This window comes from Dipodomys spectabilis, unplaced genomic scaffold (assembly GCF_019054845.1).
Source record: "Dipodomys spectabilis isolate Male_0828 unplaced genomic scaffold, ASM1905484v1 ptg000127l, whole genome shotgun sequence".
Classification (NCBI taxonomy): Eukaryota; Metazoa; Chordata; class Mammalia; order Rodentia; family Heteromyidae; genus Dipodomys; species Dipodomys spectabilis.
The window spans coordinates 3,406,048-3,419,464 of NW_024870804.1; the positions used below are offsets into that span (position 1 = coordinate 3,406,048).

General features: G+C 50.2%; 1 protein-coding gene across 1 annotated transcript; it reads left to right on the forward strand.

Moving 5' to 3' along the window:
• The first annotated feature begins 80 nt into the window (after window positions 1-80).
• On the forward strand, window positions 81-13,191 carry Ubfd1 (ubiquitin family domain containing 1). Its single transcript, XM_042689823.1, has 7 exons — window positions 81-384; window positions 668-1,006; window positions 2,430-2,638; window positions 5,622-5,687; window positions 5,795-5,900; window positions 10,185-10,267; window positions 12,810-13,191. Exons 1-7 carry the CDS (start codon window positions 360-362, stop codon window positions 12,918-12,920), a joined length of 939 nt encoding a protein of 312 aa, XP_042545757.1. The 5' UTR covers window positions 81-359; the 3' UTR covers window positions 12,921-13,191.
• Window positions 13,192-13,417: the final 226 nt, after the last annotated feature.

The window sequence follows — 13,417 nt, forward strand, 5'->3', positions numbered from 1 at the left end:
TTCCAGCCAATCCGCTTTCGCCACAGCGCGTTCAGCCCCGCCCCTTAAAGTCGCAGGTGTCTGAGCGGGAAAAAAAAAAGCTCACGCCCCCTCTGGAAGGCTGCGGCCGCGCCGCGCCGCGGAGAGGCAAAGGCCGGCGGGCGGAGCGACTGCCCCGGGCCCGCCCCGCCCCTCGACACCGGGAAAAGCTCAAGCGTGGCAGGGCCGGGGCGAGCGAAGGGGGCGGATCTCCATAGAAACATCCACCTGTTTCCGGCCCAGACTCGGCGAGATTAGGGGCTGCTGCGGGGGCCAATCTCAGCCAGCTCGCTTCTTCCCAGCGGCCTCTGCGGGCGCGGTGGGTGTTGTACACAATCATCATGGCGGCGGCCGGGGCCCCGGATGGTGAGTGCGGAGGGGGAGGCGGGCGCCCGGCTGGCACGGAGGCTGCGGGAGCTGCCGAGGTTTGCGGGGAGGGAGGGGGAGGCCGGCGGGGAGGGGGGGGGACGCGGCCCGGCCTCGGGGGGGGGGGCGGGGAGGGGGGGGCGGAGCGCGGCGCGGGAGCCCGAGCGGCGGCGGCGGCGGCGGTGCGGCGGCGGTGCGGCGGCGGCGGCGGCGGCGGCGCCGGGGCAGAGTCGCGTCTCAGGCCCAGCCCGCGGCGAGCGCCCACCCCGTAACCCCGTTGCAGGCGTGGAGGAGCCCGGCATGGACACGGAGGCCGAGAGCGTGGCCGCCGAGGCGTCCGCGCGGCCCCTCAGCTGCGTGGAGGCCGAGGCCGCGGCGGGGGCGGCGGCGGCGGCCGCCGAGGACTCGTGCGAGGCGCGAGGCCGTCTGCAGCCCGCCCCGGCCCAGCCCCCCGGGGACCCTGCGGCGCAGGCCTCGGTCAGCAACGGCGAGGACGCGGGCGGCGGCGCGGGTAGGGAGCTGGTGGACCTCAAGATCATCTGGAACAAGACCAAGCACGACGTGAAGGTCCCCTTGGACAGCACCGGCTCCGAGCTGAAGCAGAAGATCCACTCGATCACAGGTAACCCGGGCGCTGACAGCCCGCCTGCCGCCCCCACTCCCCCCTGCCGCCTGGCTCCCGGGGCTGGGCTGGCCTTCCACGCGCGCTCCTCCCCTCCCGCAGCCCCCCTTGCAGTTCTCCGAAGGCCACTGTGGAAGGGCTGTGATCAGCCACGTTGGGGGTGTGTGTGTACTGCACCCGAGATGATAGAGATGAGCAGAGCCGAGATTGAAGCCCAAGTGTCTCGTCTCTTTTTTTTCTTCTAGGACTGTTCAGACACAGCTACCCAAAATCACCTGAAACACTTGTTCAGTTTTAGGTTGTTTTTTTTTTTGGCAGCAGCTCTGGGCTCTTCTGGAGACTCTGGTTTCCCTGGGTCTGGGATGGTGCCAAAAGAATTCATTTGTAGTGAGATATATCTTAGGTAACTTTTTTAAGGGAAGTTTAGCAAACACTTCTGCTGGCTATATATCATCCTGGCCCTTTGCAAGTTAACTCATGTTTGTCCGTCTTATTGATACTACTTTGCCATTAGAATTGATTTGTGTGTGCATGTGTGCTGGTACTGAGGCTTGACTCGGCCTGGGCACCGTCACTTAGGTTTTTCAAAGCTCATGTCTGGTGCCATTCTACTTGAGTCACACCTCCAGTTCCAGGTTTTTGCTGGTTAACTGAAGCTGGTCTTACAGTGTTTTCTGCCTGGGCTGTCTTTTGAACTATGATCCACACATCTCAGCCTCCGGAGTAGCTAGGATTATAGGCATGAACCACCAGTGCCCGGTGGAAATGATTTTTTTTTTCCCCTAAACCCTTCTCCAAGTAGCCCATAAGGTCTGGAAGAATAGTAACCTGATTGGCTTCTCTGTCCCTGACACCTATGAATTGTCACTTAAGAGTTGGGCAATTAGAAGGTTGAGGAACAACTTGGAAAGAATGATAGGGAAAATTGATCCCTTACAGAGTGCCAGGCACTAGTGCTTTACATTTGACATGTCTTATAGTCCTTAAAGCAAAGCAGGAGAGCCTACTCTCATCACTATGTAAAGTTCTAGATTGTGACTGAGTTGATGGGAACTGCCAAAGTTCACAAAGCCAATAGATGCTGTAACCAGCATTTACTTCCTATTCTTTTTCTTTTTTTTTTCTTCTTTTTTTGGGGGTAAGGGGGTGGGCAGTCCTGGGGCTTGAACTTGGGTCCTGGGCACTGTCTCTGAGCTTCTTTTGCTCAAGGCTAGCACTCTACCATTTGAGCCACAGCGCCACTTCTGGCTTTTTCTGTTTATGTGGTGCTGAGGAGTGGAACTCAGGGAGGGCTTCATGCTAGGCAAGCACTCTATTACTAAGCCACATTCCCAGCCCCTTACTTGTATTCTTTTACTCATGGGTGGTGGTCCATGCATCTGGTCCACATATTGCCTGTCACTGTGTTCTACCTTTTCCCAAGGTCTCCCGCCTGCCATGCAGAAGGTCATGTATAAGGGACTTGTCCCTGAAGATAAGACATTGAGAGAAATAAAAGTGACCAGTGGAGCCAAGATCATGGTGGTTGGCTCCACCATAAATGATGTTTTAGCAGTGAACACACCCAAAGATGCTGCTCAGCAGGATGCAAAGGCCGAAGAGAACAAGAAGGAGCCTCTCTGCAGGCAGAAAGTGAGTCCACCCTGTGCTTGTTGGTCCTGAGCAATTTGAGGCTTTGTCCTCTCTAGCCTTGGCTGCTTACATTCTCCCTAGAATAAGCTCCTCTTTGGACAGGGTCCATGATGGAAATTTATGGCAGCAGTTGGGTGCGGCAGAGTGGAGGTGACAACTACCTGAGATTTGCAACTTTGTCTCATCTGGCGGGTCAGTGTGTCTCAAGTCTACCTACTTTAGGATAAGGCCTTTGGAAAGGGAAGCTTCAGACCAGAGAATAGAGTCAGACCCGGGTTTCTCTGTCCTGTTGCGTGCCAGAGGAAAAATGCCTGAGTTCAAATTCAGCCCCATGTTGTCCAAGTGTTCACATTTGTGGGGTTTTGTTTTTTGTTTTTCTTTTTTTGCTTCCCCCGAGTCATTAGGCTTAGTCTTGGTAGGCATGGAAATCACATTTCAGAGGTTTCTCTAAAAGTGACTATTTCAGGAAACCAAATGGAGCTGTAAGAAGATAAGAACACTGGGTTTCATTTTGTCTTTTTGTCCTGATACCTGACATGGGGGCCTGGTTTTCACTTTTATCTTGGTTGCTCATTTTGAATAGTAAGGTTCTAGCTCCAAGTTGTGCATACTGTAGCCTAAAACAATAATGATTTTACTGTAGAAGAAACAGATTGGAAGAGCCCTTCCTTGTGACTGTATTCCCCAATGAGCGCCACTTGTTACTGAATCGCATCCAGGAAGGAAAACAAGTGTTTTGCCTTTTGTTGTTGCTTTTGTTTTGCTGGGGCTGGGGTCAGAACTCAAGGCTTTGCGTCTGCTAAGCCTGTCACTAAGCTACACCCCCAGCAAAAATAATTGACCCTGTATCTTCAGTGGAGATTACTTTGAGCCAATATTAGTTTTAGTGGTAATAGGCTCTAAAGCATATGACCAGCAACAGGACAGAAGACCCATAATCCATTCTGTGTGCTCCCAAGTCCCAAAGGGATATGAATACCACAAGTGTTTTTGCAACCTGGCAGCAAAGCCTGAGCAGAATTCCTAAGAAATAGCCATATTTTTCTATAGAAGTATTAAATGTGTACGGGGACAAATTGCTGTTCCAGATACCATAAAGGGTATTATGTAATGTAACTTAAAACCATGTTGTTTTTACAAAAATCTCTGAAATGTTATAGTCTAGAACATCTTCCCATGATTTTTTTTAAATTTTTTAATTTTTTTTTTGGTGGCAGCATTAGGACTTGAACTCAGGACCTTGCCTTATGCTTGGCTTTTTTGCTTAAGGCTGCCACTCTAACACTTGAGCCACACCTCCACTTCTGGCATTTTGTTTCATTTGGGCTTTGGTGCTGGGGCTTGGACTCAGGGCCTCAGGCCAAGCATGTGGTCTACACCCGAATACCCTAGTCCCCGTCTACAGAGTTTAGGTAAGAGTTGGATAGGTAAGACTGTTAGGTTACAAACCTACATTAACATCTAAAAGGTGTATATTTGGGCAGATTTAATCTCCAAAGATGGAGACCTAGTTTCTAGTCATCTCCTGAGTTTTTTTCTGTCTTCCTGTCTTCTTCGAGTTTGAGGTAGATGTCCATGTTCTCAAGGCCACGCCCTTGAGCAGAACTTGCCTCTTAAATACAGGTTTGAGTTACTAATGGTAGCCTAACAGGCTTGGAACTAGTCTCCACTGTGCAGGGGAGAGCCTTCAAAAGGTTCTTGTAAAGACGCAAGGCTGACTCAAGTGATGCTTGCAGCCTGTGCTGCTATTGTGTCAATGATGCCACTTTATAAGGCGCTGCCTGGCTTGATTGAGAGGATCCAGCCCCTCCCCTCCCACTGGCAAGTTAGAGATGTGGAGGGTGACCACGTGCTTGCTTGTACTCTGACAGTGGTTGAGTTCATTTCTGCTGGTGAAGGTGTGAGCTGGCTCATGGCCTCCCGGTGCTTAAGTTTGACCAAATTCCTTGGCCTGTAGTTCAGCTTTACCAAGCTTGCATTAGCAGTAAAGCCACAGGTGGAGAGACAAGAGTTGGCCATTTAGGGGGCTGTGTACTTGAAACTCTTAGTGAGCTGCCTCTCAGTCCTAGAGTTGGGATGGGTGAGGGCTGGAGGCTGCTTCGTGGCAGGAAACACAGGGGTCAGCAATTGAGTTTGGAAATGTGCTCCTCACATTTTCTACATAGCTGGGATTGAGGATGGAGCCATCACTATGGTAGACTGGAACTCCTTTTTTTGTTTTTTTAGTCATGAGGCTTGAACTAAGGGCCTGGGCACTGTTTCTGAGCTCTTTTGCTCAAGGCTAGCATTCTGCCACTTAAAGCCACAGCTCCACTTTCAGTTTTCTGGTGATTTATTGGAGAGAAGAGACTCAAAGACTTTCCTGCCTGGGCTGGCTTTGAACCATGATTCTCAGATCTCAGCCTCCTGAGTAGCTAAGGTGACAGGTGTGAAGTGCCAGCACATGGCTTGGAATTCTGTTTTTGAAGAAATACCCTTAGGGTTTTCAGCTGGTAGATAGTACCTTGTAGTTTTCTTTGGAGTTGAAGAGGACAGCAAGTGCTGCCACTCTCGTCCTGCCACGAGAGTGCCACGTTTGTGGCCATCCTTAGCTCAGTGCTTCATCCTTTCAGCAATGACTATTTGGTGAGAAGGGAGTAGAGGGATTGAACCGCAGCCTGGACACCTTGCTTGCTCTATAAGGTCAGCTGATGAGTAGTACAGTGCCTGAAGTTAAGAGTGGGTCCTGTCTCCTCAAAGATGTAAATTGCAATTGCTTAGTACTCCTCAGAGTTAGTGCCTAGCCCAGGTAGAGACTGCTTCATCGGCTTGCGGGACATCTGTGCTCTGTAGCATCCAGAAGGTTACCCAGAGTCTGTAGAAATCAAGAGGTTTCAAATCTAAATGTTAAGGTTTTCTTCCTCCCATGTGTCAGAGAGATAGCCACACGATTCCAGTGTGGGCAGCTGTCTCATTTAACCTCGTCTTCTGACTTCCGTTCTAGCAACACAGGAAAGTGTTGGATAAAGGAAAACCCGAGGATGTGATGCCTTCTGTGAAGGGTGCCCAGGTAAGCTAGACATTCAGTGACCGTCTGTAATCCAGACAGCCCACCTCTTGAGATTACTGTGATCGAATCCTATCCCTGCCTCTCTTACCATGTTCTTGTCCCTCCAGGAGCGCCTGCCAACAGTGCCCTTGTCTGGCATGTACAATAAGTCTGGAGGAAAAGTGAGACTCACCTTTAAGCTAGAACAAGACCAGCTGTGGATCGGCACTAAAGGTATGTGTTGCTCCCGGCCTCCTCCTGGCTTGCTCAGCTGCCAGTGCCTCTTAGCTCTCGTGCCTGAGTGCTGTCTGCTCCTCCTCTGGAAACTGGTCCTCACTGCATTCTCTGCATTTCTGGCTTTTGCTTTGCCTTTCAACACTTGCCTCTCTCTCCCCTGCCCCAGTCCTGGGGCTTGAACTCAGGGCCTGGGCAGTGTCCCTGATTCTTTGGATACTCAAGGCTAGTACTCTTATCACTTGAGCCACAGTACACTTCTAGCTTTTTCTAAGTGGTTTATTGGAGATAAAGAGTCTCACAGACAAGCCCAGGCTGGCTTTGAACGGTAATCCTCAAGATCTCAGCTTCCCAGAGTAGCTAAGGTTACAAGTGTGAGCCACCAGCACCCAGCTAACACTTGTCTCTTGCTTGGCCTTCTTCCCTCTGATCTCAGAGACAGGCCATCAGACACTGACTCTTTTTGCAACCCAAAGCCAGAGGTCCTGAGTACTTGGCCTGGCCAGGTGTGCTCCCTATACAAATGTTTATGGGTATACACACAATTTATAAAAATTGGGAAGTTCACTTTATGCGATGGTAGGGCACATGCTTTGAAAAGAAGAATCAAAAGTTCTGATCATTTGGGGCCTGCATTCTTACATGGAACCAAGGACTGTAGCTAAGGAGTATTTTTCCTAATACTAGGGCTTGTGAACTCAAGGCCTGGGCACTGACCCTGAGCTTTTTGCTCAAAGCTAGCACTCTACCACTTGAGCGACAGTGCCTCTTCCGGCTTTTTCTGTTTATGTGGTACTCAGGAATCAAACCCAGGGCTTCATGCATGCTAAGCAAGCACTCTTACCATTGAGCCACATTCCTGGTCCCTCTTTTTTTTTTTTTTTGGCCAGTTGTGGGGCTGGAGCTCAGGACTTGGGTGCTGTCCCTGAGCTGCTTTTACTCAAGGCTAGTGCTCTACCACTTTAAGCCACAGCTCCACTTCCAGTTTTCTGGTGGTTCACTGGAGATTAAGAGTCTCAAAGACTTTTTTTGTCTAAGCTGGCTTTGAGCTGTGATCCTCAGATCTCAGCCTCCTGAGCAGCTAGGATTACAGGCATGAGCACTGCCTTCATTATGCTGACCCTGTCTGGTTACCTTCTGGCCTCTGCTCCCTCCTCCCTCCTCTGCACAAGATCTGGGTCAACAGGAGTTTTCTGGGCAATATCTCAGACCCTCCTGCCTTTCTAGAACATCCTGCTGGTTCTTTGTTTGTTTTTTTGGGTCCAGTCGTGGGGCCTGAACTCTGGGCCTGGGTGCTGTCCCTCAGCTCTTCAGCTCAAGGCTAGCACTCTACCACTTGAGCCACAGCGCCACTTCTGGTTTTTTTTTTCTGTTTATGTGGTGCTGAGGAATCAAACCCAGGGCCTCATGCATGCAAGACAAGCGCTCTACCACTGAGCCACCTTCCCAGCCCCTCCTGCTGGTTCTTGAAATGAACAAGCCAAAATGCCAGAGGTGCTTGAACTTTCTTAACAAATTTTCTAACTTGTGATTTTTTTCTAATTTCACTTTTCAATACTTCCCTGCCTGAGCGGAGCAAGCTGAACAAATTTGGAAGGGGTCTCTCCTGTCATTCTGATCCCCTCACCGGACCATTCCCAGAGGCTGGCCATCGTGCCCTGGGTCAGAGTCAGCTGCCCAGCCTCCCTGGTCTAGTCCGCTCATTTGCCCCTCATCAGACTTCTTTGCCTTTGCCTGCAGGTAACCCAGTGAAAGGCATTGGCCAAGGGAGAGCTGAGCAGACATCGGTAGGGTAGGTGCAGGCAGGGTTTTGGTGGGCCCTGAGGCTCCAGGTGCTTGTTGAAGCCTCGAATACTTTAGTTATGACACACCCCAGAACCAGGGACTGGGCTAAGGAGGACTGCCGAGGTCTCTGCGCTGGAGCTTTTATTTCAGCAGCCTCTGTCCTTCAGGCTTTGAGCCATTGAGCAGCCTCATCCTTACCAGCTTTATTGGGGGGTGCTGGTCCTGGGGCTTGAACTCAGGACTTAGGACACTGTCCCTAAGCTTTTGTGCTCAAGGTTAGCACTCTACCACTTGGCTCATAATTCCACGTCTGGGGTTTTTTTGGCAGTTAATTGTAGACAAGAGTCTCACAGACTTTCCTGTCCTGGCTGGACTACAACTGCAGTCCTCTAGTCTCAGCCTCCTGAGTAGCTAGGATCACAGGTGTGAACCACTGGCACCCAGCTCACCAGCCTTATTGAGGGAGTCCTTGTGCCTTCCAGAGTTGAGTAAGGCTGAGCTCTTCATTCCTCTGCAGACCCCTTTGCCAGTGTCCATCGGGCCACATGCTCCTCCCCTGTGCCTGGGAATCTGGCCCCGGTATCAGGAGCAGCACAGCCTGTTCCTCAAGCTGGCTGATAACCTCTGGCTTTGTCTTCCATTGGCAAGAAGTGGCTGGCTGTCCTGGCATCTGTGGGGTGCTCTGCTGGGTGAGGAACCTCAAGGCCACCCCTCCCCTTTGCTGCCTGGTGTAGGAGGCCTTGGGCCTAGCCCAAGCAACAGCAGGCAGCTGCCCTGTCTGGAGGGGAGTCAGTCCATCCTTTATCTTGCTCATTGGCATCAGGAACATAGACCTACTGTTGTCCAATCTTCGGAGTACCAAGGGAAGATTAAAAATCCCTGTTTTCCTGCGAGGTCTCCATACATTTCAGGATGAAACGTGCTTTCTTTAATTTAATTTTATTGTGAAGGTGATGTACAGAGGGGTTACAGTTATGTCAGGTAATGAGTACATTTATTTTTTATTTTTATTTTTTTATTACTATTTTTTTTTGGGTCCGGTCGTGGGGCCTGAACTCTGGGCCTGGGCGCTGTCCCTCAGCTCTTCAGCTCAAGCCTAGCGCTCTGCCACTTGAGCCATAGCACTACTCCCGGCTTTTTTCTTTTTGCTTATGTGGTGCTGAGGAATCGAACCCAGGGCCTCAGGCATGCAAGGCAAGTGCTCTACCACTGAGCCACCTTCCCAGTCCCACATTTCTTTTTTAAATGTCACCCCTCCCTCATTTTTTTCTGGTTTTTTCCCCTCCCTGCTCTGCTCCATTCCAAGTTGTTGAAATGTGCTTTTCATACTGTCAGTCTTGTTCTGGGTATGAGGACTCCATTCTCATTCCCCATTTCAGAGGCCACAAGACCATGGTCAAAGCATGTTTGTTCCTGTTTGGCAACTGTTTTCATACCCTACCAGCTTGTCCAGGTTTTTCTTCTTGCAAGGGCTTCAGTGTGTCTTCCACCCTGATTGAAGTGTTTGCTGAGCCTGTGTGCCGGTACCCCGGTATCTGCAGGTGTCCCTTTTCATCTCCCACTGGTCCTGTGGTTAGCCTGTACCCTGCAGCTTCCTTTCTCTCCCTCTCACTTTCTCCACATGCCCCTCCCTGCCTGTCTTAGCTGCCATTCTTAAACGTGCTGCACAATGACATGTACCTCACATGACTGAGGCCACAGGGACCCCCTGCTCCTTCATTCTCTCCCTGTCCCAGTGCCTGCACCTCAACCAGCGCTGGGTGTGGACTGTTTTGTGGGTGTTTATTAGTTTCCAGGCTGACTCTTCCCAAGAAAGGCCTGTCTGTTCTCTTGAGACCTGTACCATCGCCACATCCCCTTCATTGGCTCCCCAGAAGGTCTTAGGGGACACCAATGAGAAGTTTTAGACTTGCTGCCCCTTCTGCAGATGCCTGTAGTTCTGGCAGCCTGTTGAGGGAGGGGTGCTGTGGTAGGAACTGGGACAAGTGGACCATGAAGGACTTGCCAAGCCAGGCACTGGTGGCCCACACCTGTCATCCTAGCTCAGCTCAGGAGGAAGCTGAGATCTAAGAATCCAGGTTCAAAGCCAGCCTAGGCAGGAAAGTCCATGAGATTCCTTTTTTTTTTTTTTTAAGGTCCGGTCGTGGGGCCTGAACTCTGGGCCTGGGCGCTGTCCCTCAGTTCTTCAGCTCAAGGCTAGCACTCTACCACTTGAGCCACAGTGCCACTTCTGGCTTTTTTCTTTTTGCTTATGTGGTGCTGAGGAGTCGAACTCAGGGCCTCAGGCAAGCGCTCTACCACTGAGCCACTTCCCAGCCCAGTCCATGAGATTCTTATCTCCAATGAACTACCAGAAAATTTGAAGTGGACCTCTGGCTCAAAGTAGTAAAGTGCCAGGCTTGAGCAAAAGCAGCTCAAGGACAGTATTCAGGCCCAGAATTCAAGCCCCACGACCGACCGACAAGATAAATAATAACTGCTGTCATCCCTCTTGTCTAGAGCGCACTGAGAAGTTGCCCATGGGCTCCATTAAGAACGTGGTGAGTGAACCCATCGAAGGGCACGAGGACTACCACATGATGGTGAGTGCGTCTGCACTGCAGGCTCCGTGTTCCCCTCACCCTGCCTGGCCACGTGCCTTCTGTCATTTTCAGAAACATCCGTACCTCTGTTTTGATTTGTAATACTTTGTTTTTAGACCAGGACAATAAATACCCAGAGGAGGAAAGGCTTGTGGGGTTTTTGTTTGGCTTATAAAAAGAGTGTCCCTCCAGCCTTGGGGTTATGAGGGTCCCAAGCAGCCTCCCTGCAGGAGCCTTACTTTGGCTGGAGACGCTGCAGGGGGCAGGGTGTGAGGTCAAGCCCTGTGGCACTCAGAACAGCTTGTCTGGAGGTCCTTCACAGGGGTCAGCAAACCAAGGGATCTGTGACACACCCCTACAACAGCTTGGGCTAAAGCTCCCTTTCCCACTCCTATTCAGAAAGACAATTTAATAAACGAAGTCCAAAGGTACTGCCCTAGATATCTGACTGGACACACCATCTGCCATTCTCTTCCAGGGAAGCAGGACTTCCAGGAACAGCAGCAGCTAGTGATTTGCCCTGGGGGGGGTAAAGAGAAGTGTGGGGAGACCCACTCACTGTAGGGCAAAGTCAGCGTAAGGGCTGGGCACAGATGGTAGCTCACACCTGTAATCCTAGCTACTCAGGAATCTGAGATCTGAGGATCGTGGTTCAAGGCCAGCCCTGGCAGGAAAGGCCTTGAGACTTTTTTTTTTTAGGGTCCGGTCGTGGGGCCTGAACTCTGGGCCTGGGCGCTGTCCCTCAGCTCTTCAGCTCAAGCCTTGAGACTTCTTGTCCAGTTAACCACTTAAAAACGGAAGATATGAGCTGTGGCTCAAAGTGGTAGGACATTAGCTTTGAGCACAAAAGCTCAGGGACAGTGCCTGGGCCCTGAGTTCAAGCCCATGACTGATAATAAAAGTCAATGGAAAAGCTGCATGGAAGGGGCAAGCTCCTGGGATTGCTTCAGACAGCTCTGGGAACCTTCGTCTGTAAGACAAGATTGCAGACGGGCTTATTGAGCTTGCTCTCTTGTTTCTCTGTTGAACAGATGGATTTTCGTGTGCTTAGCTGGGCCTTTTGCTCTGTTTTGACACATTGGTGGGAACAGTGTGACCCTGTGGGGGCTATACCCAGTTTGGGGGCAGTGTGATGGTAGGACACAGAGTGGAAGGACTCAGGATGTGGTTAATGGCCTAGTGTTTCCGTGAAGTGCTTTTTTTCCTCTCTGCAGTCACTCCTGGCCAGAGCTGGTTCCCACGGCCCCCCCCTTTCTAAATGCTTAGGTGGCGCTCAGGTGTCCAATGGTGTAATGCCAGTATGCATTCCCCTCTCTCTGTAGCTAGATTCAGCTGTCACCCTGCACAGTTAGTGTGCTTGTGCTCTTGCGTTTTAGATAGGTTTAAAAAATATAGAAAAAGGTCAGGCACTTGTGACTCATGTCTGTAATCCTAGCAACTCAGGAGGCTGAGATCTGAGGATCATGATTCAAAGACTGCCCAGGCAAAAAAGTCCATGAGACTTTTTTTTTTCTTTTAGCCAATCCTGGGGCTTGAACTCAGGGCCTGGGCTCTGTCTCTGAGCTTAGCTCAGAACTAGTGCTCTACCACTTGAGCCACAGCCCCACTTGTGGTCTTTTCTGTGTATGTGGTACTGAGGAATTGAACCCAGGGCTTCATACCTGCTAGGCAAACACTCTACTACCAAGCCATAATCCCAGCCCTCCATGAGACTCTTATCTCCAGTAACTCACCAGAAAACCAGAAGTGGTGCTGCTGTGGCTCAAAAGAGGTAGAGTACTAGCTTTGAGTGAAAAGCTCAGAGACAGTGCCCAGGCCCTGAGTTCAAGCCCCATGAGTGACAAAGTACAGGACAGAATACCAAAAGTCCAATACCTACTAGGATAAAAGATAATTCTAACCGGTTTTAAGTCTTTTGTTTTAAATAAAACATTTACTGGCAGACTGTTTCCCCCTCTCCCTCCCCCCCATTGTTATCCCCCTCTGTGGCCCCTGTTATGACCATCCGTCTGCTTGTCTGGGCCTGTGTCTGTGAGCAAGACAGAGTATTGTTTTTACACTTTTCCTAAGTGGTATCATGATGTGTACCATTCTGCAACTTATTCATCATTGCTATCTGTCCCAACAACTCTAGATCGGTAGGATCGGGTTTATTCCTTTGGAAAACACCTCAGTGTTGGTGTGAACCAGCCAGGCGCCCTTAATGCTAGAGGTGCAGGCCCTTGGCACCATTATGTTGCTGTTTCTCCTGTGTGGATGCAGGGAGCTAGCGAGTTTGCTCCTGGATCAGGCTGCTTTCACAAGCCTTCCAGAAGGTTCTGATGGGTATTGACATTGACTGCTACTGTCTTAGGGTTGTCTGTGTTGAACTTGTCACTTTTTTTTTTTCTTTTGAAATATTAGGAGAACATTCCCCATGTGCTTTGTGACCTTCTGTCTTTCATCCCTTTAATTAACTCACTTCCCTCCCTGCGTTCATTGTGCTGACTGCTTGGTGGTCCACCTCTGAGGTTGGGCTTGCTTTTCCTTGTCTCCCTTCCAGGCATTTCAATTGGGCCCCACGGAAGCCTCTTACTACTGGGTGTACTGGGTTCCAACTCAATATGTGGATGCAATCAAGGACACTGTGCTGGGAAAATGGCAGTATTTTTGAAAGCACTTTCACCTCTGGCCCAGGAGACTGACCCAAAGTGAAGGACATTGCCGGGAGAGGCCTGCAGCACCCCTGGATTTCCGAGTTCTGGAACTTTGTTCACAAAACTCATCTGTTCAATCTGAGGCGATGTGCTGACTGAAGCCAGAGGTGATGTACTTTCACCATAGCTTAATTTTAACTTAAAATCACCGGTTCCTTTTCTTGCAGTCAGCTTCAGAGCATTTTTAAAGTCCATATGGTGGAAATCAATAAATCTGAATTCCGAACATGTGGTGTGGAACACTTTTAAGTCTGTGTGAGAGTAGATCTGCCATTGTTGCTGAGAAGGGAATGATAAAAAGCTTTTCTGGTTTCATTGTTGTTGGTTTTTGGTGTTTTTTTTTTTTTTTTTTTAGTTTTTAAAGTGATTTCAAATGAAATATTTTCACAAACCTTGGTTTTGAAAACATTTGGACTGCTTTTTGATGAGTTGGGGTGTATTTTGTTTTTGTCTT

Coding starts and splice junctions, on each gene's coding strand:
- Ubfd1 (XM_042689823.1), top strand. CDS start 360: ATGGCGGCGGCCGGGGCCCCGGATG. Junction 385..667: donor GGCGGCCGGGGCCCCGGATG/GTGAGTGCGGAG, acceptor ACCCCGTTGCAG/GCGTGGAGGAGCCCGGCATG. Junction 2,639..5,621: donor AGCCTCTCTGCAGGCAGAAA/GTGAGTCCACCC, acceptor CTTCCGTTCTAG/CAACACAGGAAAGTGTTGGA.